Raw genomic sequence first — 23,478 nt, 5'->3', positions numbered from 1 at the left:
CCTACATAATAACACCTAGATGAAATGTCCTGTACTACCATACATAGTGTACTAAGTTAGAGCCCTAGATTAATCCTCCGAGGAGGAATGACTCGGCCAGCGAAAGCTATATTTTTATATAGCCTAGCTGGCCGAGTGGTCTAGGGCGCTGGACTTTGTGCAGACGTTGTTGCCATAGATGTTACAGCCGTACGAGTTCGAGTCCAGCGGACGGAACGACCAAAAATTTGCATCGCAAATTTGGCAGTTCTAACATCGTTGGGAATTTTTCAGACCCTTCTATACGTTTGAATTATCTTCCTTGTATCAATGTGATCCTATGGAGCAATGTAACCCATCAATTACACCCTAACTTAAAAAATTGCAAATTTGATTGCTTCCTCAGCGGAATTCGAACCCTTTCTCTTCTCTGACATCTATGACAACACCGCCTGCACTAAGTCCAACGATCTAGACCATTCGGCGAACTAGGCTATATAATAATATAGCTTTCGTTAACAGAGTGATACTTCCTCGTAAGTAAATCTAGAGCGCAAACATTAGCACACGAATAGGACAATTTCTGATGGTATCGAGTAAGACAATGGAGACAGTAACAGTAGCAGTATACAAATACAGCCACACCAAGTATATAATACATATAAGAAGTCTAATGGTTTGAGGCAACTCTACTATCTTACTTGCTAGTAAATATATATGTGGGTATATATATAAATATATCAATTTGATCCGATGGAGCAGAGTAGCGAATAGAGTCTTTACATTCTTCGACGTATGTATAAATGATATTGATTTGTTGAGACATGTATCGTTAATTTGAGCCTCCATCCTACATTATAACACCTAGATGAGCTATCTCGCACTGCCATACATCATTTACTAAGTTATAAACTTTGATTTATCCTCCGAGGAGGAATGACCCAGCTATCGAATGCTATATTTTATATATCCTAGCAGGCCGAGTGGTCTAGGGCACTGGACTTTGTGCAGGCGGTGTTGTCATAGATGTCACAGCGGTACGAGTTCGAGTCCCGCGGAGGGAAAGACCAAAAATTTGCTTTGACAGTTTTTAACATCGTTGAGAATTGTTCGGACACTTCTATGCTACGTTATTTTTCCCTATATCAATTTGATTCAATGGGGCAGTGTAGCGAATAGTCGTCAAATATATATATGCATCCAAATTTACAGCGTTTTTAAAATTAACCGAATCCAAATTTCCGGAGTTTCGTTTTACGCGTAATTAAAAGATTTTTTATGCTCGCTGCATTACAATGTATATATTTTTTTTTTTTTGGTATTTAACATTATTTACGTCATTTCTGTTATGAAGTTATTAGAATTTCTGTTATTCATTATTTTGATAAAAACCCTCTATTTTTACCGCAGATTTATTGGAAAAGGATTGTATGTTTGTATTATCTCGGGGGCGTATAAAACAAAATGCAATGAAACTCCTTTCTTAAAATCCCATCTAATTTACAAATTGGTCGAAGATGCACTTTAGCAAAGATAAAACATTACTTAATTTCGTCAATACTGTTTTGTTAACAATGAAGTTAAAATGACAAGATAAGTTGTCCCGCACAAAAAGGTTTTTTTTTCTTTTAAAATGGTGCTAACAGTTTGAAACTGTCAATTCCATTATTATACTTTTCAAAAGCAAACTTGAAGAATCGAAAATAATTTGACGCTCCATCATTTTCCCAATTTTGTTTTTAGATAATTATTAGTCTGATATCATTGGGATGCAGCTTACATAACGGATACCTTTTATTTTACCTGTTCATTAAATATTCAATATTCACGGAACTACAACCAAGGTATCATCATTTTACGTCAGTTAGAGCGTCGGTAAAGTGAGAGAAGGACATTTAAACATGTATTGTTGCATGGACATTTTCTCACCAAACTGAATGATTACAGACAGATCTCTTTGTCTCTACTTTTAAACCTGACAATTTTAATCCAACTGCGATTCAAGTAAGTAAATAAGCACTGTTTTTTTTTCTCTTATCGTGAATTTATCAATTAGTTATTTCATTTTGTATATTATCGCACATCACTTAATTACGGAAAAGGAACGAATCATTCCGTGTAGTTCATTTTAAATGCTAAAATAGATGCTCTATGAATATATTTCATTTACAGTACTTACATTGAATAAAACTATTTTAATAAGCGGTAATCACTACATACATTTATCTTCAATTATTGTATTTAAGCAATCACTTCATACAGTTTTTTTAATTGTTCTTGTTTTTATGGTTTCATATTGTAGTACTATGGTAATCATTATTTAATTTTTTAATAAATGTATTCGCTGCAACATTAATTAAACTACATTTTCCTCTATAATGACAGGAGCAGTACAAAGACAACAAAGGCTCGGATCAGAGAAACTTATCTACAATGACTTTTATTTTCTCTGATTCAAAGCACTTTAGTCAAGTCAGTTAGGTCATTTTGTATCAGTCACTTTATTGCCGGGATCATTTATGGGAAACTTTGACAATATAAAGCATTTTATGTGCAACAAACAGTTATACTTTACTTATAAATTGCCACATTTATTAATAAATACTTCTTGTAGAAATGGCTGAAATCTAGAGATAGAAAACACAATCTTTCTAAGATTTGTACGCATGTTATTTTCGTGTTTTTGTCCTTCCATATTTAATACATTTAATTATTTAATGCAGATATTAAACTAGGAATAACATTGTTATAAAGTGTAAGGTTTTGAAAGAATCAGGCAAAATTGGAAAAATCAGAAACATGCATGTCATAAACTCACCGGTCTGACAATATAATTTCACTCAAGGATGCTTTTGAAAAGACCATTATTGGATCTCTGCAACACTGGATTTGCTCAAAAATTTTACAATAGAATATTATAAAAATGAGATTTTTTGACAAAACTATCTGCCCATGAAATTTTCATTTTTAGTGCTTCATTTCGTAAAATAGTGGATTCTTTTTATGCATTGCTTCACCAACTGACTGACGCCTAACACCTTTTGCCAATGTTTTTTTTTCTTTCTATTAACGCTGACTTCTCCTCTTTGTTGTCTGTACCACTACATGCAAGGAAATAATATAGTTATGTGAACTGTATCTCTTTTTTATCAGTCACTTTTCAATATACCTGAATAAAAATGAGACACCTAAAACGTGAAACAAAGAATGCTTTAAAATTCATCTAGATTTTTTTTATATCATTAATGGCATTCCCGAGTTGCTCATTTGCTTTTGTTACTTTGTATGTATGATTTTAGTTACTTTATGTTCTTTGTTGTGTATGCCTGTTTTCCATGTCTGGTCTTTGTCCCTGGATTGCATTCTTTAGATTACCGCTATAACCATGGTTCCCTTGATCACACTCTCTACTTTATATGAAATGATTTGATAGGGATATCATTGTATTATAATCTAATATTTTAACGTATATTTGAAATAAATGAGTGGAACATTTATGAAACAAAATGACCGACATCACACCGAATTGGACAGAAAAAAGTTTTGATCGTCAATAATGAGCAAGAACCACGAGACATGCTCATATCATTGATATAGCAAGAGATGTTAATAGTCAATAATTGAAATTCTTTTTTTATCACAACTGATATAGTCACGCCGCAATAGAAGAGGGAGGTTTTGCGCTTTAAAACCTAGATTTAATCCGCCATTTCGTCTGAAGTGCCTGTACCAAGTCAGGGCCATTGCGGTTCCAGCTGCTCAGGCGGAATAATATCTATTTTGCCAGATTTTTTTTATACTCGACTTGATTATAAATCGGATTATTGTTCGGTAATTTTGTTGTTACCCTTATTGAACAGTTTAGAAAAATAACAATTGTTGTTTTAATTGGAGAACTACTTTTATTTATGTGCTGCTAAAATAAGACGAGATAACATTTTTGTTCTTGAAATTAAGACTTTCCACAATAAGTTCAAATGATTGATTTTTCTTTATGATAACACTTTTACTCAACTCTATTGCCCACTGAATATCGTTCAAGGATGGCAACCAATATATCCTTAAAGATAATTTTGCACTTAATGTAAATAATAGTACACAAGAGAGTATAGATTGGCCAAGAGAAACAGATAAAGAGCACTTGAAATACGGAGGTAAAAAATATTTAAAAAAATGTGTAAGCTTTCATGATTGTTATTAACTCTTTTTGAGTGGAAGTAGAAGATTAATTCATAATACAGAATAAATGCAAAGCAGTTTTAAAAAGCAGTTTTAAAAGGTGAGAAATAAGAAATGGAATAAGTTTTATTTGTAACTAGATTAAATGTTTAACAACATGTTACCCTTTCGGACCACCTGATGTCACGTCCGTTTTTTTTTTTTGTTTTTTTTTCGTTTGTTTTTGTTTTGTTTTTTTTTATACGCCTGTCTAAGACAGGATTTATTATGGTATACCGTTGTCCGTCCGTCCGTCCGTTCACACTTCGGGCAATAACTCAAAAACACTTTCACCAACTTTATGAAACTTTGGTGAATTGTTCATATCTGTTGACATAAGCGGTGGTTTCCAACTTTCCTCCTTTTACCCTGATATTGCCATTTGTTATGCGGATATTCCTTTTGAAAATTCTTTTGACTATTGCCTAGATTTAATCAGTTCGGCAATTTTGATATCAACCTCCATACGTCTAAGTTATAGTGAGATGTGTGTGAGCGGTGTGGCACGGTGTTGTCTATTCTCGTGTTTTCTTTTTTTGTTATCCTTTGTAGTTCATTCACCAGTTCTACTTGTTTGACATTAATGTTTCTCAACTTTCTGTGTTCTCAAAATACAAAACAACTTTCTTCATTTTTGGCTTTTTTTTCATGATAAAAATACATATTAAGTGTCAGTCCCTGTAAGAATCAGGCAGTGGGTGAAACATGGTATGAAAAAAACCCGTAATTTTGATAGCGTAATTTGACTATTTGCACCATCAGAATTAAGGAAAACAGACAAGATTTTTTATATTATGCTGGACCATTGAGTTACAATTTCATTGAAATGCACTGAAAATGAACATTTCAAGGGCAGATAATTCTGTCAAAAACCTTATTTTTCTAATATTCTAATATGTTTTAGCAAAGCCAGTGATGCAGAGGTTAAATAGTGTTATTTTCAAATAGAGAAAATATCCTTGACTCCTATTACATTGTCAGATCAGTTGGTTTTTGACTTGCATGATTCTGATTTTTCTCATTTTGCCTGATTCCTACAAACACTTATACTTAAGAACTATTCAAAAACAAGCAGTAAACATACGTTTTTGTTTTCAAATAAAAAAGGGAGTTCTTTGAAAATATACAGTTACGAAATGAAGAAAATAGCAACGAATAACATATAATACACACTAATAGATAAAAATATATCCAGTATACATGAGCAGCATAAATTTTACTAAAATCAGAAATAGTGAGCTATGTTGCTCTATAATAGTGGGTAACTTTCCTGTAACTTATGGAAACGCGTTTTGTCTGTAAAAAAGAAATAATAAACATCAACATCAAGACAGACATTGGTCAATTTTCATGTTAGGAACTGACATTCCATATTGGCCAGTCAAGTCATCTTTGACCGTAGAATACTTAAAAAAAAACGCTGTGAAATTGTTGTCGATTAAGTTTCATCGTTTGTTGCCTTTACTTTCCTGACCATATTTGTTTTAAAATTTACATGCCTTGTTTAAATACTTTCATTATTTTTTTTTCTACATTTTTTATGGTTTTTAAATACATTTTGGTAATTATACAAAACATTTGTATCCTAATAAATATAACATCAACAACCATTTCGTTCTAGCAAATGAAATTTTCGTATCGAAGAGATTGGTGAAAAATATGCAACAATACCTGACAAAACGTAATTAAAGCAACCTCTGATAGAACCTATTACATTATTTACATTATTTACATTATTTATTGAATCAAAAGAAAAGTATTGTCTATATTCAACAATATTACAACGCTTAAACATTGGAAGTAATTAAAATAATATGATAGCGACGGCATATTAACAGCACAACATTTAATTAATTTGAAACCCAAAATAGTTGCTTTTGTCAAAATGTCTGTTGCAGTTTAGAACAAAAAAAAATCCAAAGCAAACAATAAATAATTAGTTTTGCTTTGACGCTATAAAGATCAAATTAATGTAACACAAAAGCTTCAATTTTGCCGTTACAAATATGCACATCTATCCAGAGGATAATATACTTTACGATACGTTTTTATCATTCCTCTACCCGGAGTTGTACGGGCGATTATATTTCTAATATTCGGATATAAAGGAGGACATAATTGATTAGAATGGGTTATATATTTCCTATGGCAAATGAAGAACGTTATCTCATGAGATTGTTTGCCTTATAGTAATTTTACAAGTTATATGACGTTAACCAATACATATAATTCCATTTTATAGACTAAAGTTAATTAAACACTTGTAAATGTTCTTGCGTAATTATATTTCACAATTCATAGTTTTTCTAGCCCATTAAGATACAAATTTATACGGAGGATTTTATATATTACACTTTAATGTTACCTAAAATCTAGAACTGTTGATAAAAATTTCCATACTTCATTTTTAAATCTTAAATTATCTAAATATTTGGTTCTGCCGATGAGAGATAACTCATTAAAACAACAATTGTTTAAAATACAGACATTTGACGTTTTCATTTTATAATTGGTATTTTTGTATTTCGCCAACGACATTTGTTTACATTTTCAGTTGGTCATCGATCAGCATTCGAGCACATTGTGAACAGCATTGGCTTAAAATGAAATCGAATATGCCTATCAGCTGTTTGAAAGAGTAATCAAGGGAACCAAGGTTCTAGCGGAAATCAAAAGAAAGCAATCCAGGGACAAAGACCAAACATGGAAAACAGGCATACACAACAAATTACATTAAGTAACTAAAATCATACATACAAAGTAACAAAAGCAAATGAACAACTCGGACTCCACTGAAATCTGAGACATGGACCAGGTGCACCGGTCATGTAAGCGTTCTCTGCTTTTCTAAGAACACCCGCCGAGTTGCTCATAAAAAGTCAAGTCCGGGGTAGACGAAAGAGGAAAGGAAAACTATGACACGATGAACAAATCAATTTTCATGGTGCAGTTGGATACATCGTAACGATCCACCAGTTCATGATGGCGATCAAATATCAGTCATGTATAGTAGACAATGTTTCTGCTTCATCGGGGTCTTTGAAAACTGATGTAGCATTGGCACTTATTGACCTATAAAAACTTTCATTAGTTAAAAAATTAAAGACATCACGGCTTTTATCCACTCTGACAGAGAATAAATTTCTTCTTCTTCTCGTTTTATCCATTTTCGTGCGTAGTCCTCTACTGCATCAATAAGAACTTCAAAGTTATAATTCCATTTTATGGAGCGAGGTTCACGGTACTTGGGACCTTTAGAAAGGATATTACCCAGAGATCCGTTTTCGATGGTGGTTAAATCTCTCGTGACGACGTGACCGGAAGGACCATATTGGAATGGAGAGTTTTTGCAAGAACAGTCACGTGGTTTAGCCTTGAAGTCCTCAATCTTGAGGTTCTGCGATAGCCTTTTATAATTGAAAATTTTGAAATGCAATGGATGAAGTATAGGAATAAGAAATAATCGGTATTGATTTGTCCTTGAAATATGGGGGAATTTTGTTGGTCACGTTTTTGTGATGGAGGATGTTAGCCAAATTAATTGCATCTATACCTTTGTTGACAAACGGTAGAAGAAATGATATTTTTTCATCATCTTGACTTTTACACAAACTGGTTAAAAGGGTCTGTGGTAACCAATATCCAAAATGATGGCAACAAGTCTGTATAATGATGAGTTAGGTTCAGAAACAGGAGTGTTTTGTAAAGGGAGTGCAGTAGAGTGAGCGGTATAGACAAGAGTTTTGTTCGAATATGATGAAGTCCAAGAGGTTTTTGTATAAAAGGAAGAAGATCATCTATGGAGACATCATGTATCTTTGGTGACGTATAGTGGCGATGGCCCTGACTCCATTTCCGTCTTGGATTTTTGTCAAATAAAATCATCACATTTATGCTATTGTTATATTTGCTTGAAAGGTTTCCTATACTTTTGATTTTGTCTTTGCACCCGTAAGATATTACAGTACCTACTCTGTGTATCCAGTATTCCTTTCTTTCCCTACGATAGTTTTGACTTAGAACGTGACTGTTCGTCGGATGGTAATTTTTTTTCTAAAATGCGAACTTTCATTGAGAGGATTGAATGATCTTGTTGATTAAAATGTTGATAAACTGTCGGGAATTTGGTGGTATTAATTCCCAAACGATGACCTCAATTTCTTATGTTTAACCAACATATATTAGACCGCATACGTTGCATTCTAATCCATATATTAAGTTTGATTTTCAACTTAAGTCATCGTGACTTCTTGTGAGAAAGGTTTTGTTCGTAAGGGTACTACGAAACAAAGTGTCGGTTATTAGAATGTTGCATGCTTTGCAATTTTTAATACCACATTTTGATAAAGTACAATGTGGTTCATCATCTTTGTAGTCAAATATATCATTTAAAGCGATGGAATATGGTTTGATTCCATTAATATTGTCAGAATATTTGTACTTGAATAGTTGGTCTGCAGACTGAACGTGTGATTGTATACTTTTTGTTGGAATTGACGTGTTAGCGTTCTCAACTGGGTGTGAAAGAGTAATTCTTGTTAAAACTATTTAAGTTGTATAACTGGGCTGATGATACTCTCGAGGGACAAAATCCACTACCAGAGGTATCAATCCAGTTGTGTGAAAGAGTAATTCTTGTTAAAACCTTTTAAATTGTATAACTGGGCTGATGATACTATCGGGGACAAAATCCACTAGCAGCGGTTTCAATCCAGTTGTGTGAAAGAGTAATTCTAGTTAAAACCTTTTAAATTGTATAACTGAGCTGATGATACCATCGGGAACAAAATCCACCATCAGCGGTATCGACCCAAATGTGTGAAAGAGTAATTTTTGTGAAAACCATTTAAATTAATATCTAATTTGTTAAAACTTCTTGTTTTGTGTTGTTTTGTGGTTTTTTTTTTCTTTTTTTTTTCGTTTTTTTTTGTTTCTTGTTTTGTATTTTAATTATGAAATTCTTGATTATGTTTTACGATTTAAAACCAAGAAAGGCAAGACAAAAGAATCATACAGTGTGGTCTCAATATGTCCTTAATTGATCTTGGTTTTATTTTGACAAAAACATCTTTCTAAAGATTTTTAAACAGGTCTCAAGTTAAGAACTTATCTGTTTTCGATATTTTGTTAATATGTAAATTGCATCTAACAATAACACACCATAATCAGTAAAGAATGTCCCACCAAAAATTACTGTGTAACGGGGAAAAGACACAACAGGTTTATTTCAAATTCAACGCATAAAACACTGATTTTGTAGTTGACTTCGTTGCATCCTTTAATATTTATATCGTTCGTTTGCTACGTAGTTGTCATGGCTCATAATTAGTAGAATTTAGAAAGATATTTTTAAAAGTAAAAATGAATGTGTTTTCGTTCCGAAAATATATTCACAAACTTCCGGGACTTGGTTTCAATTTTTATGAAATACGTTTGACATCATAAGCGTGTTATATTCTAAAGCCAACTGCCGGCATTCTTGATAAAAAAAAAAGACAAAATAATCATCCTGCACTATTCGATTGCAATATAAGAGTGAAACCTGTAAAAATTAGCGAAGACCGACGCAAAAGTTTCAAACTCCTCAGCAAAACAACAATAAATGTAAGAAGGTTGCTTAAATGAAGAAATGATACAACAGGTGAGACAGACTCTGTAATGCCGGCCCATCAAAGAACTTACGACTATAGATAGAGCGTCCTACAACACGAACTGTAGCCGAAAGATCTTTATTAAATCAGGCTAGCGTTTTATTGAGAGACCCATCAGAATTTGTCTCAGACAGACAGATAAGCAAGCCACACCCATGGATAATCTTGAGACCTCACGAGGACGAAACAAAAATGTCCAGACGATGAATACAGAAAACATTACCACTGAGTGATCATGCTGTTCACAGCATTTCAGAGACCGGGTATGGGTACGTTATATGATACTTCACATATTTCAAATACTATGAAAGGCAATATGCAAGGGTGTTTGGGCCTGGGTGTCGTGTAAGTAGGCCAAACAACAGATTGCAACATCGTTGGGAATCCCGCGGAGGGAACGACCAAAAATTTTTCATCGCAAATTTGACAGTTCTAACATCGTTGGAAATTTTTCATTTTGCTTGAAAATGAAAACTTGAAAAATATATGCAAAAAATGTGTGCCTTGCTCGTAAAGGGTGTGGCATTAGGCTAGGTTTCTTATGACGAACAATATAGATTTTGCAAAGTAAGGTCAAATTATCGTGGAATGTTATTGATATAGAGCGGTGGTTGCTTTATGTATCTATTCCATAAAGATCGGTTAATAACACCAGTCAACAGCCATTTGTATGTAATAATTACACAAAATGTTCATAACATACATAAAAAGGACAAATTTCTAATGCCACCTTTTTTTCGTATCTGTTTGAGCTACAATAAGGGAGATGAGCGACTTCGCAGCATGGTGAAAATTAGCGCATGAATGTTCAAAGTGCACGGATGAATGCCCCCGGCTAAATTTGGTAAAGAAATTCAATCAAATAATGGAGAACCATAATCCAAATTAACATATCTATTTCTTTGGGCTCTTCCCTTATTTTGGGTAATGTGGTCGGAAAACCACTAGAAAGCATGTTGCTAAGGAGAATACGGGTTTAAATATGGCTTCAAAATACACTATTCCGGCACAAGACTGCTCATCCAATCCCCAATGTCTATAAGTGTTTCTGAGTACCCAGAAGTAGCTCGGAAATCAATTGAAAAATAGGTAAAGCTTTGTATAGTTGAAGGACCATTCCACTCCCCCCCCGTCCCTACCAACTATCAATCGCCGAAGAGTGGCAATTTTACTAGGTTAATTCACAGTGCGTCTTATCCCTCGGTAAACGATTTTTACTACCAAAAATTTTGCTTTCCTCAAACAGATACGCTAGTTGATGACGCAGTAGAAATATGGTTAAACGTGATGGGATATACGCGCTATACTAGTATGGCAGACACAAAGAGTGCATTTAGATTGCTGAAGAGTTTCTGAATCTGACTTCCATTAGTCGGTTGTTTTTTTTTATGGAAGAGTAATCAAGGGAACCAAGGTTCTAGCGGTAATCAAAAGAATGCAATCCAGGGACAAAGACCAGACATGGAAAACAGACATACACACCAAAGAACATAAAGTAACTTAAATCATACATACATAGTAACAAAAGCAAATGAGCAACTCGGACTCCACTAAAAACTGGGAGCATGGACCAGATGCACCGATAGGGTAAGCGTTCTCTGCTTTTCTAGAAACACCCGCCGAGTTGCTCATAAAAAGTCAAGTCCGGGGTAGACAAACGAGGAAAGGAAAACTATGACCCGTTGAATAAATCAGTTTTCATGGTGCTGATGGATACATCATAACGATCCAAGAGTTCATGATGACGACCATAAAACTTCTGTAGTGATGACTTCAATCTTGTAGCAACATAACCCTGTTCCAGAAGCCTATTTGTTAGAGTTCTAGCTCGATACAAAAAGTCTGCGTAGTTTCGGCAAGCTCTGGCATAACGTATGAGTTGTGATATGAACACTCCATACGTAGGAGCCGAAGGGATGTTGCCACAGATGAAAGGAAAGTTGACAATTCTGAATGAAAAGCCATCACGTTTGTCGTAAAGTTTGGTCAATAGTTTTCACACACACAAAAAAAAACACAACTATGACAAATGGCTTCCGATTAGTGCCTCCATAAATTGCTCTATTTTCAAAAAGTTTTCGACGGTCTCCATTGTTTCAAAGTAATAATGAAAACATGATCCATTGTCTTTATGGCTACGTTATTGAGGCGGCAGACAAGCTACATTGTCAATATACACATGATATTTTCAAAAGCGTGCACGACTCGAGTGGGTTCCTTTAGCTGACGATAAATCTGTTTAACCTGTAGAAGTTTTGACAATTTTGGGCATTAAATTTGAGACCCGAAAAATGATGCTTAGACTTCCGGAAAATTTTAGCTGTAGATCATTTTATATCCGTTAAAAAGGTGACCTTGCATCAGCTTCAGCCACTTATTGAACAATGGCCTTTTTGTTGCTGCCGTTCGAGCGCTCTGTATAAGACTGATCGATGCGACGTGTAATGTTCAGAAACTACAAGATCCGAGTTTCGGATTTGATTTGCAAAAATTCAGAGCCTTTTGCACCGAAGCGGAAGAAAAATACCAGACCATCTATGGTGATGGAAGAATATAGAACATCAAATATCCAACGTACTTGATCTCGGTCTTCATGGGGCGTATATTGCAGTGGCGAATCACAAAATTACCATAGATGGGCTGGTATTTTTCTTCCGCTTCGGGGCAAAAGGTTCTGAATTTTTGCAAATCAAAAATGAAACAGTAAATTTACCGTTTGATATTCAGTTTGATATTGAAAAGTCGAATATCGAACATCGGATATCCAACGTACTTGATCTCGGTCCTAGGAAGTTCGGGTAAATATTCGCTATCTTTTCGTGGTTCGTGTTCTGTTGATCTTTTCGGTCACGGGGTATCATAGGACGTGGAGTATCGTAGTTTTTACTTTTGCCTGCGAAACAGGGCTAGACTTGCCACAACGATAAATATTTTGTTAATAAAATTGATCAAATAAAGATAAATTGTTTAAGTAAAAGTGAATGCATTTTTTGTTCCGGAAATGTATTCGCGACCTTACGTGGGTTGGTCTGTATTTTATATCAAGCACGTTTGACATCATAAGCGTACCATATCTTTAAACTACCTGCGGGCATTCTAGTTCAATACCCACCCACATTCCCTACCATCAGCTTAACTTTCAAATAAATTTTACAATGATTCTGTTGCTGCTTAGTTCTTTTTTTTCAGAATGTTGGCCGTCTTGAACTTCTTACAGGTGTTGCCTGGTGCACTGCTAAGTGCAACAGAAGAGGGGTAGTATACTGGACTTACATAATAATCTACTTTCATATGATCAAGAAACCGTGAAATCGGAAGCCATGAAAGTATTTCACGGATGTTCGTTAGTGATAACAGACTTAGACTTATTGAGCAGATACTTGATTTGAACTGTTAAAATCATAAGAATTTTAAATTGCTAAGTATTCGCCTTTTGTTTCAAAGTCGACCCGATCTATGAACTTATTATTATTATATGAAATTTTTGCATTGTTTATTTGAGTATATTTGTAAAATTACATTTGTTCTCTTTTTCAATTTCTATTTTAATAAAAAAAAATATCAGTTTTAAGTGAACGGGGTATGTCAAGACGATAAATGGGACAGGTGGTATACCCAAATTGTACGTTAACTTATATTTTGGGGTGTTGTCTTCTGTGTAACCACAAAGACTGGCATTTACCATTATATGGATGTTGTGCTGTTCTTTATCACCAGTGATACCAGTTCTTGAATAGCCAAATTGTACGTTAACTTATATTTTAGGGTGTTTTCTTCTGTGTAACCACAAAGACCGGTATTTACCACTATGTGGATATTATGCTGTTCCTTGTCACCAGAGATGCCATTTCTTGAATTGATACCAGTTCGGAACCTTTGGACTCTTTGAATAAACCGGAGAGTTCGGATAAATATTCGCTATCTTATCGGGGCTCGTGTTCCGTTGATCTCCCTTGGCTATGTGATATTTTGGGACATGGAGAATTATAGCTATTGCTGTTACCAGTAATGCACGGCTTCCCGCATTTATTATTCGGTGGTCTGACATCTTGCTGTATCCTGTTCACACGATGTTTATAACTGTGGTCTTACCTTCCACTTAACAAATAGCCTCCTCATTTAAAAGTAGCCTCATCATTTAAGCCGCCTGAATCTTTTAGTTAATAACGGCCATTAACAAGTTTCTTACTTAAAGCAAAATTAAGAACCATCACATAATTCTCTATTTTTTTTTCATAATGACTGTTATAGGAAATACTCATTTGTGGAAAATGTTTTTGATCTCTACCTTTCAGCCTCGCAATTTGTTGTCATTACAACTGCAATCCAAACCTGATGTTTTAATATTACATAACGACTATTTTTTTTTTGGTTCTTTTTAAACTGACTGATATTTTTAACATATCAGTTTTTGCGGTGTTTTAACGACCCAGAATAATATTCATGAAAAATAACACTGTACTATTATTATGTAACCATGATCGATGATTTATATTTTGATAATCACAAGCAGTTATCATCTCCCCACGGTTTGAATTAAAAAACAAGACAGCCTTTATGTGTTTATTTCTGTTTTAAATCAACAAGTGTTGTATCTGTACATTTTAATGGTCTTTAACCATTTTACCGTAATGTTGTGAAGTAACATTGACATGTAGCCTGAATTTGGCTTCATATAACTTTGTAAAACGTTTCTGTTAAAACATTCGTTTTATTGTTCATTTTTGTCACCATTGCAGATTGCACAGATTGTGAAATAACGTCATGGACCAGCAATATTTGGTTTTGTGTAAATATCATTTAACGTTAAGTTACGTTGATAATTTGTGAATTGGATTATAACATAAATAGTGCCTTCATTGTCAAATATATCTTTTATAAATTTCTTTTAAAGCAATATGCGATGCTGACGTAATGTGGAATTTGTTATATTTATCCTATTTTGTGTTCGCACTTGATCAACAACATCACAAATTGATGCTGTTTTATAGTACCTAAGTCAAAACGAGGATTCTATAAACCTTATGAAATACTTGCTGTCACTAACTGGGTTTAATAAAGAAATAACTTATACATGTAATACCTTTTTTTATTATTTTTGATAAACATGTATGCTTAAAAATAACTTGTTTTTTTGTCATGCAATATCTAGTAGAAAACTTTATTCTATTACCCCAGTTTTTGTTAATAATTTATTTTATTTTCAGTCATTGTTACCATACTATTAGTCAATGTCAGTTATGGGGATCTTTTAACTAGTATAACCGGTATTGGTTACTCCATTGCCTTGGAGTCGGGGCTCCGTGAAGAACTGTTTGTAAACAACAAATATGAGGTTCACCAAAGACCCGACAAAATAGTCCACGTATCACTCAGTCTGACCATTTTGACAGTAAATGACCTGGTACGCCATTTACTGTTTTCTTTAGCTTTGTTGCGGTACATGTTCAATTAGCTCTGAAACATCTTTATACTAAAAGGAAAATTAAAACATTGTTCCTTAAGTTTTATGGACACATTCGGGGTCAACTTTTTTTTCTTCAGTTTTGAATCATCTAGGCTGTAGAGGTTAACAAATTTATAAAAGAGCTACTCTAGATAAAATCTAAAAATAATATCAACAACATGGGCTTTCGATTCAGATATTTCAAAGGCTTATACTATATGATATTTGTGAACGATTTTCTATTTATTGGTTTTTTTTTTTCATTTGCATTTACACGGGGTATATTTTCTAATGACTATAATAAAACAACATTGTTTTGTGATCATACAAATTGTTTTATTTTAGACAACCAGAGAACTTATTCATCTGTATTCAGATTTCAGGAATTTTATCAGCTTTAAATCACCATTATAAGGATCGTATTTATGTACACTGCTTTATCATCAACTATTGTGTATTATTTGAAGGTAGTTGATTATTAGTTTGTTCACTTTTGATATAAGCATATTGAAAGTTAAAGTCCCACGATTCGGAATAATCACGTGGCCAGTTATTTTTATTTCTTGGACGGGATAAGTTATTGATACTATCTTTTAATCATTAAATATGAATAAATAACAAAGTTTGCAAGTCAATGAATTTTGACAATGTGGACAATAATTTGATTTCAGAACATTAGAGACCAAGCTCTTTCTGTTTCCGGTTACTTGTCCATCGTAAGTAGATAAGAATACTGTTTTTGATTATTGAAATGTTTCGACACAAAGAAGATATTTTGCCGTCTTGAAAACAAAAACAAAAACAAAAACAAAAACCATTTCAAATATTAAAAATATTCATATAAATAATTATATAAAGGACACTTACATCGATTTAGATCGATGTGTTCATCATTACTACAACACAATATGCAATACATAAATTAAACTTTAGCATTCAATTCGCCTTATCCCCCTTACATATATATCAGTCAATCATAAAGTATAGTTTGTCGTGTATCTACCTAACTACATGGGTTTTAGTCAGTTCGGATATTATTATTGTGATGAGTATCGTTAAATTGTAAACACTCTCTTTATAAAACAAATCACATTCTGTTATCGTTGAATGTAAACCAACGAGCAAATTCATTGTAGCTCGTCTTCACTTATGACGTGGCAACCAGTAAGAGCCCTTGGTGCAATTATTGATAATAATACGAATCCGATTTTGTAGCTCAATGTTTAATACAAGGAATAAAGCATCGGTGTTATTCAAACAAACGTAAAATGACACTATTATTATTTCAGTTTTCAATGGAAATATGTAGTTATTACAGGAGAGAAAAACAGATATAAGTCGAGAATTTAAAAGTAGATCAAAACTTAGTAACATGGGCAATCACCCTTTTTGCCCAAATGATGAAATTCAAATTTTTAAGCATATTATAAATGGAGATATGTTATGCTGCCTTAAATATATCGTTTTGTCAAAGGCACATTTTCATTTTGACAGTATTTAAATTTTGCTAAAGTACTAAAGCATTACGATTTCTCATTTGGTATTATGAATTCAAATGATGTATGCGTCTATATTTATTCTAAACTTACATTTCTAATCAAGGGGAATACCATTTTTAACTTTTGAAGGTACAATTTATAATAGACGATACTTTTTATATTCTGAATTAACTTTTATAGAATTGGAACGATGGACGGTTGGACTGGTCAAATCCTTCAAAATACTCAAACTACAAGAATATACAATATCTATTCAGCACTGAGGATTTCGTTTGGAGACCAGCTCTTGTCATTGAAAACTCGTATGTAGCGATTTATGTACTACGTGTATTTAGAGTGTACTATTTTTAATTTGCAAATCTCAAAATTTTTCAAACGTTTTGTTGTTGTTAATGAGCAAGAAGTAATATGTTACAAGCTTCTACTACCGACAAGCAGTTTTAGGCAGGAAAACGTTGTTACTCCTTTACGATATAGGGAAAAAATATCAACTTCTGATATTAGTATAGCAGTATTCCATTCTGTTGAGAAATCTCAATACAAATATATAAACACATGAACTTTAAATAGCACGCTTCTAATTGTACCGTCTGTAACAATAGAAGTGAAAATAAACGACTATCGATGGTAGAAATATTATTTTCATCATTAGCTACAATGTCCATTAAAATTGATAATGAAGAAATGATATTAATCCTGAGTTAGTTTAAACAATTTTTCTTTAAAATGGTTGAAAATAAACTCTGGATTTTCTCGTTGCACTTAGAACACTGATGTTACTTGCACACATGCACAGTCAAGTCGGACATCTTTTTTTTAAGAACAAAGTTCATCGCCATTAAGATGATATATTTTTCAAAAATTAAGTGATTGTCTCAATCTTATGTATTCCAAACAAAATCATGACCTACAAAAAGCGTTGGCTTTAGATTTTGTATCTAATTCAAAGTAAAATAATTTCTTTTTCATGTTTTATTAGATTTTGCAAATTCCAACCGATATCTTACGGTCATACTAAAAATATAAAGTTCGTTGGAGAGTAAATAAAGTTTCTGCAGGGACATACAATACGAATTCGTGTTCCTGGTTTATGAAAGGATATGACAATGAAATATTATAAGATCTTAGAATCGCAAATTTTCATCTGACGTAGCATTCCCCTGTATGAAGTTTTTATCTTATATACTTGTACATTGTACAAGAAATGAGTTTTTGTACCGTACTTAACTTTCATGAATAAGAGTTAAGGGAAGGGCTAACGTCACCTCAAGTTTAAAGATTAAATGGCCACACAATCAATATGGTGTGTTACTCTCTACTATGGGAACAACTTCATTTTTTCATCTTTTTTTTTTCTTTATTTTGCAATTCAAGACAAAAAGTTTGGTTTTAAAGAAGGACATAATGTAACTTCATTGAAAAACAGTTACATGCTTCCAACTTTTTCCGTGAAGTCCGCGTTTTTGTTCTGTTGATTTTTTTCTTTTGGAATTTTTTTTTTTAGGTTTTAGTTAATTCCTTTTGTACTCTTTCTACCTTTGCTACCTTTTTGACCTTTCGATTGTTATCTGTGGAATTTGCCTTAATCATGTTGTTTGTGGTTTCTCATGAATCTTATATAAAAAAGATAACATTTACATTAGAATATCTACGTGGGACAAGAATAGTTGTTCCTTCTGAAATTTTCTTATAGAATCCGTGAAATGGGCGTTATAAACAACAAACATATCCCAATGCGTATTAATCAAAAAGGAAACATCACTTGGAACCCCTCTGGAATCTATGAAGTAAGCTGTGAGTCAGATACTACATACTACCCCCTAGATACACAGGATTGCTACATCAAAGTCAGCTCATGGGCTTATACGGCTACAGAAGTCTACCTTGAATTAGGCGATAACCCAGTTATACTGAGTTTTTATGTAGAAAATGGCGAGTGGAAACTACTAAGTGCATATGGAACTAAGACTAATGATACCTCTATAGAGGGAACTGCCTTCTCCAGTGTAACCTACAATTTGCAATTGCAGAGAAGACCCCTATTCCATGTGATCAACACGTTAACTCCTGTCGCTATCATGGCGATATTAATATCGATGGTCTTTAGACTGCCTGTAGATTGTGGGGAGAAGAATGGCTTTGGTTTGACTGTCCTTCTTGCATACGCTGTTTACCTGACCATTATATCAGAAAACATACCTAGTACTTCTGTGTCTTTCTGTTATCTCTGTAAGTACCTTTTATACACCTGTATTATACCTTTCACGTCGATTGTTTTCCAGTTTTTTTTATGGATACCGTGACAGACTCATGAGATTTAAAGAAATTTAATATACCAACTCGGGGAAAATATAAAAAGCATTTGACTTTTTACAATATTTTGTCACCATAATGAAGTCATTTTTTTGTTAAAAATCAGACTTTTAAATTTAAATACTACACAAACAAACACCACTTATTTCGTTATATTTTATTATTTGTTTACACTGATGCTAAACACTTTGGTATTCGTATTCGTTAGCCATGTTGGAAAAACTAGGATTTGAATAGAAAAAAAATAGAATAGAAATCTGTCATCAACGATCTTATGCAAATCGACGGGTGATAATACTACAAATACAAATTCGACCACAAAGACATTTTACATGTCACATTTTACAAAGTGATCCCACACCCTTCTCATTCATTACATACAGATTACAGACACCTTTCTCATACCACATACCGATCATAAACACTTATCACATATCGAATACTAACCAACACACCCCTGGCATTTAGCCATTTGCTGTTCGCACACAAACACTAACTATATATCACATATCGATCATACACATCTATCATTTATCAAAAATTGATCAAACACACACTTGTAATCAATCGAACACACAAGCACACACTTATTATTTGTCACATATCGAATTCACTCATCTATCATCTAATGCATATTCATGTCACATTTCTGTCCAATATCTAATACTACCATACGTCACCTATTACTATACGAAAGGAGTGTCAGTTTAAGACACTTGGTAATTTGTTCGTGCTCTACTATTGTTTTGTAATTTGGTAAATGAAAAAAAAAACATTAATATAAAAGTTTTTAAATACAATTCCCCAAATTGTACATTTCAGCTTTGTACCTTGTGTTCATATTTGGGCTTGGAGCGATTTCAATCCTTTTGACAATATGGGTTCTCCGTGTACACCACACAAGCGATGAAGAACAGATACCAAGATGGGTGGTGGTTGTCTTTCAGAATCGGAAACAGTCTCGTCAGGTCAGCCATTGCGAAGAAAAGAAAGAAATGAAAAGCTTCAATGTGACCAAACTAACATGGCCGGTCATTGCTGAGAAAATGGACGTTTTGTTCTTCTGGATTTACATTTTACTTATTGTGTCTATTACAATGGCTCTCATTTTCATGTATGTTGTTCAATCTAACAATACCTGATTTTTAGTGAGGCTTGTACGTATATTTTGGGGAGGAAATTGATTTCAGTTAGTTTACTTGCTGTTTCAGATATTGGTATATCATATTGAGTATATGATGGGTTAAATACATTACTTTTTTCACCGTGATTTTCATATCCATGTTTCACTATATCATATATTTAAATAGTGCCATGTGTTCTTCATTTTGTAAAATCGGAATAGAAAATCTAATATCTAATAATCTACTATGAGGTCTTTCAAAGCTCTTTAGACCACAGCCATGGTAAAAAAAGTGATAAGTACACATGACCAATATTTTGTGCAACGCATTGGCTGCGTCAACTCAAAAATATGAAGAAACTAGTCACATTAGAATCAAAATAAATCACAGAAACTTCATTTTATCATTGTTTTACCACGGACTGGTCATTTATGTCGTTATATAACCTCTTGCTATTGCCCTGGGTAAAGCAATGCCACATAAATTGCCAGCCCGAGGTAAAATAATGATTAAATGTAGTTTCAGTGATATATTTCTTATATACTTCAGTACAAAAGGAGACGATTGATAAATATAGTATTGTAATTTCTTTCGGTTTTGATTTTGACACTAACGATATCAAAATGAAAGTAACTATCAAACTATTTATCGGTAATCTAATAATTGTATTCTTAATCATTTTAATGTATTTTTAGCAACATAACAAAAATGTTGGTGTGTGATGTCATTTTCATTCAAAACTCTAAAGATGGTCTCATGACATCAAGTTTTCGATATCTTGTCATATACTAGATATAGAAGAGATAAAAAAAAAAAGTACAGATTGCCGATAAGACGTTTTTCGATAACATTTAAGTACTTCTCCGTCTAAGAATCAGGCAAAATGTATATAAGGTGTGGCACATGAAGGAAAAAAGCGCAGAGATTTTATTGTATTAATCAATTATTATACCTGATAACCACCAGAAATAACCAACAAGTTGTTTGTAAAATTTGTCTTTATAAGATATTGATAGGTCAAATTTAGTTGAAATGCACTATGGAAAAATAGCGGGAAAATTTCCCGCACTTTTTCCTTAAATAAGCAATCAAAAAACATCTACGTCACAGGCGCTTCAGGTTAAATTTAAATAGCTTTTCAGATGTTCTAGATGTATTGAATATATTTGTGGCAAAAAAGACAAAATTGGGGGAAATGATGTGCCACTTATTGCCTGATTCTTACACAGAATGGTACTGAAGTTGTTTCAGTGAGTTAAATTATGTACATTTTTTGTATAATTGCAGCTATTTAACCATTTTAAGCTCTTAAAACACCATGCACTTTAATCCACCCACTAGCAACCACCATATTAAGAAGAATGTGGCAAGTGGACTAAGTGGAATGTCAGGTTCTTTTTTTATACATTTAATGGACTGATACAATGCTGAGCAAAACCGTGTCCAAAATTTGCTTATCCCTCACATGTTGGGAATGACTTTTTCAGTATATGAGAAGACCGACAAGGACTTGTCTCATTTGAACTTTTAATTGTAAATGTTTCATGCATGTGTATGACTTATAATTCTTTGATCTTTGCCGGAGATCGAGTAAAATATTAAAAGTTGATAGAAATCTCTACTGTAGAAAAATTCTAATGTTGTGTACGCTGTATATTGCACGATTTTCAAACATGTGGTTAACATAGGAGAAATGGATACAATGCTAAAAGAGCGCACGCAGAACTTTTTTTTCTGACTAAAGACAAATGAAATCGTGATCTAAGTCCGTAGATATTCATAATATCATGATATAAAGCATTTCAAGTCTATTGGGATAGAAAAGTAAAAAGAGGTGTTAATCACATAAGAACTAGATATTTAATTATTAAGTTTTGCAATGCCAAAAAGGAAGGGTTAAATGTAAGAGAGCGAATATTATCATTTGCAAAAGTAAATTTTAAAAAAATCATGAAGTTTAAGATCAGACATTTTTTAATCTCTGGATCATTTGGAGTGGATTTTATTTGTGATATTTTATTTGTTCTTACTTTTATAGTGCCACATCTAATCTAAAGATTTTCAAGCGCGAAAAGTTTTAGAAGTGACCAGCAAAATTCAAGTTTATGAAAAATTTAGGACCATTTTATTGTATTCTTGTATTGAACGTTCTGATGACAAATACAAAGTCTTTTTAACGATAAATACAAGATCAAGATAATAGATAGAATTAATCTCCATTGGCTTTGAAGATTTTTTTGTCAACGCAAATAGACCCATTAAAGCAAAAAGAAAAAAAAACATGGTAAGTCTTAGTCAACGGATACTTTTGAAAAACAATCCTAAGAACTTTCTTTATGAAAATGAGTAATAAACGGCTGGTTTTCATTCACAAGCTTCCGTCTGAAATACTTAAACTGCTAGAAGCTTACCGTTCATAATTCGTTCATACAAGTATGTCACAAAATATATATTGAATTACCAATTTTAACAGACTTTTCTAATTCAACTACGATTTGTTATCCTTCAGTTTTCATATAACGCATGCACAAATTGTGAATAGTGCTTATTTTTTTAATAGCAACTCATTCATATCATTGTCATAAACTATGTATATGATCGTTATTAGCAGTTGTAGATAACTGAACTTTTATGACTTTAATTGATAGAGTATAATCTTCAGAAACCTGTTTAACAAATTCATCAAAATCTTTGAAAGAATATTGAATGAACGTTTCGTCTACAAAGATTTGCTACCCTTAAACAATGATTTCTACGTTAACTTTAAAATCTGACGCGTAGCGTTTCAAATTCAGTTGCACCCGCCAGATTTTGTTTCACCTCAAATTCCTTTGATTTATAGATATAGTAATAAGCTTCTTTTGTTTTGTTAAAATAAATGTTGTAAAAATTGATACTTAGTAAATCAATATTGCTCTTTAGTGTTACTTTAGGCCAGATTTACTTTACACTGATCACTTATCATCTAAAACCATTAAAAACTACTGGACCACAATTTTTTAAATAAAAAAACAAAGCAAAATATGTTTTATGAGACAAAAACAGAAAGTACACTCTCCCGATTGGTCGGGAAAAAGTGATTACTGTGAAAATATTACTGTTCGTGGGGTACCAATTTTCGTAGTTGTGGGTTTGGTTAACCACGAAATTTGGTTCCAAACGAAAAGGAAATTTCCCATTCGTCTGTTTGATAGAGTTTCAAATCCACAAATTCAATAATCCACGAACTGATATTTCCGCCTAAACCA

The 23,478-nt window shown here is 33.1% G+C and overlaps 1 protein-coding gene across 1 annotated transcript; it reads left to right on the top strand.

The window, feature by feature from the left end:
* Positions 1 to 1,849: 1,849 nt before the first annotated feature.
* On the top strand, positions 1,850 to 23,124 carry LOC148624145 (acetylcholine receptor subunit delta-like). Its single transcript, XM_088566681.1, has 7 exons — positions 1,850 to 1,983; positions 14,588 to 14,637; positions 15,056 to 15,252; positions 15,966 to 16,010; positions 16,974 to 17,095; positions 18,487 to 19,022; positions 19,929 to 23,124. Exons 2-7 carry the CDS (start codon positions 14,613 to 14,615, stop codon positions 20,246 to 20,248), a joined length of 1,245 nt encoding a protein of 414 aa, XP_088422807.1. The 5' UTR covers positions 1,850 to 1,983; positions 14,588 to 14,612; the 3' UTR covers positions 20,249 to 23,124.
* The last annotated feature ends 354 nt before the right edge of the window (positions 23,125 to 23,478 follow it).

The sequence above is a fragment of the Perna viridis genome, chromosome 2 (genome assembly GCF_037379345.1).
Source record: "Perna viridis isolate PV_CMFRI_1.1 ecotype Kerala chromosome 2, ASM3737934v1, whole genome shotgun sequence".
Taxonomy (NCBI): Eukaryota; Metazoa; Mollusca; class Bivalvia; order Mytilida; family Mytilidae; genus Perna; species Perna viridis.
This window is presented reverse-complemented; position numbering and strand designations above follow the sequence as displayed.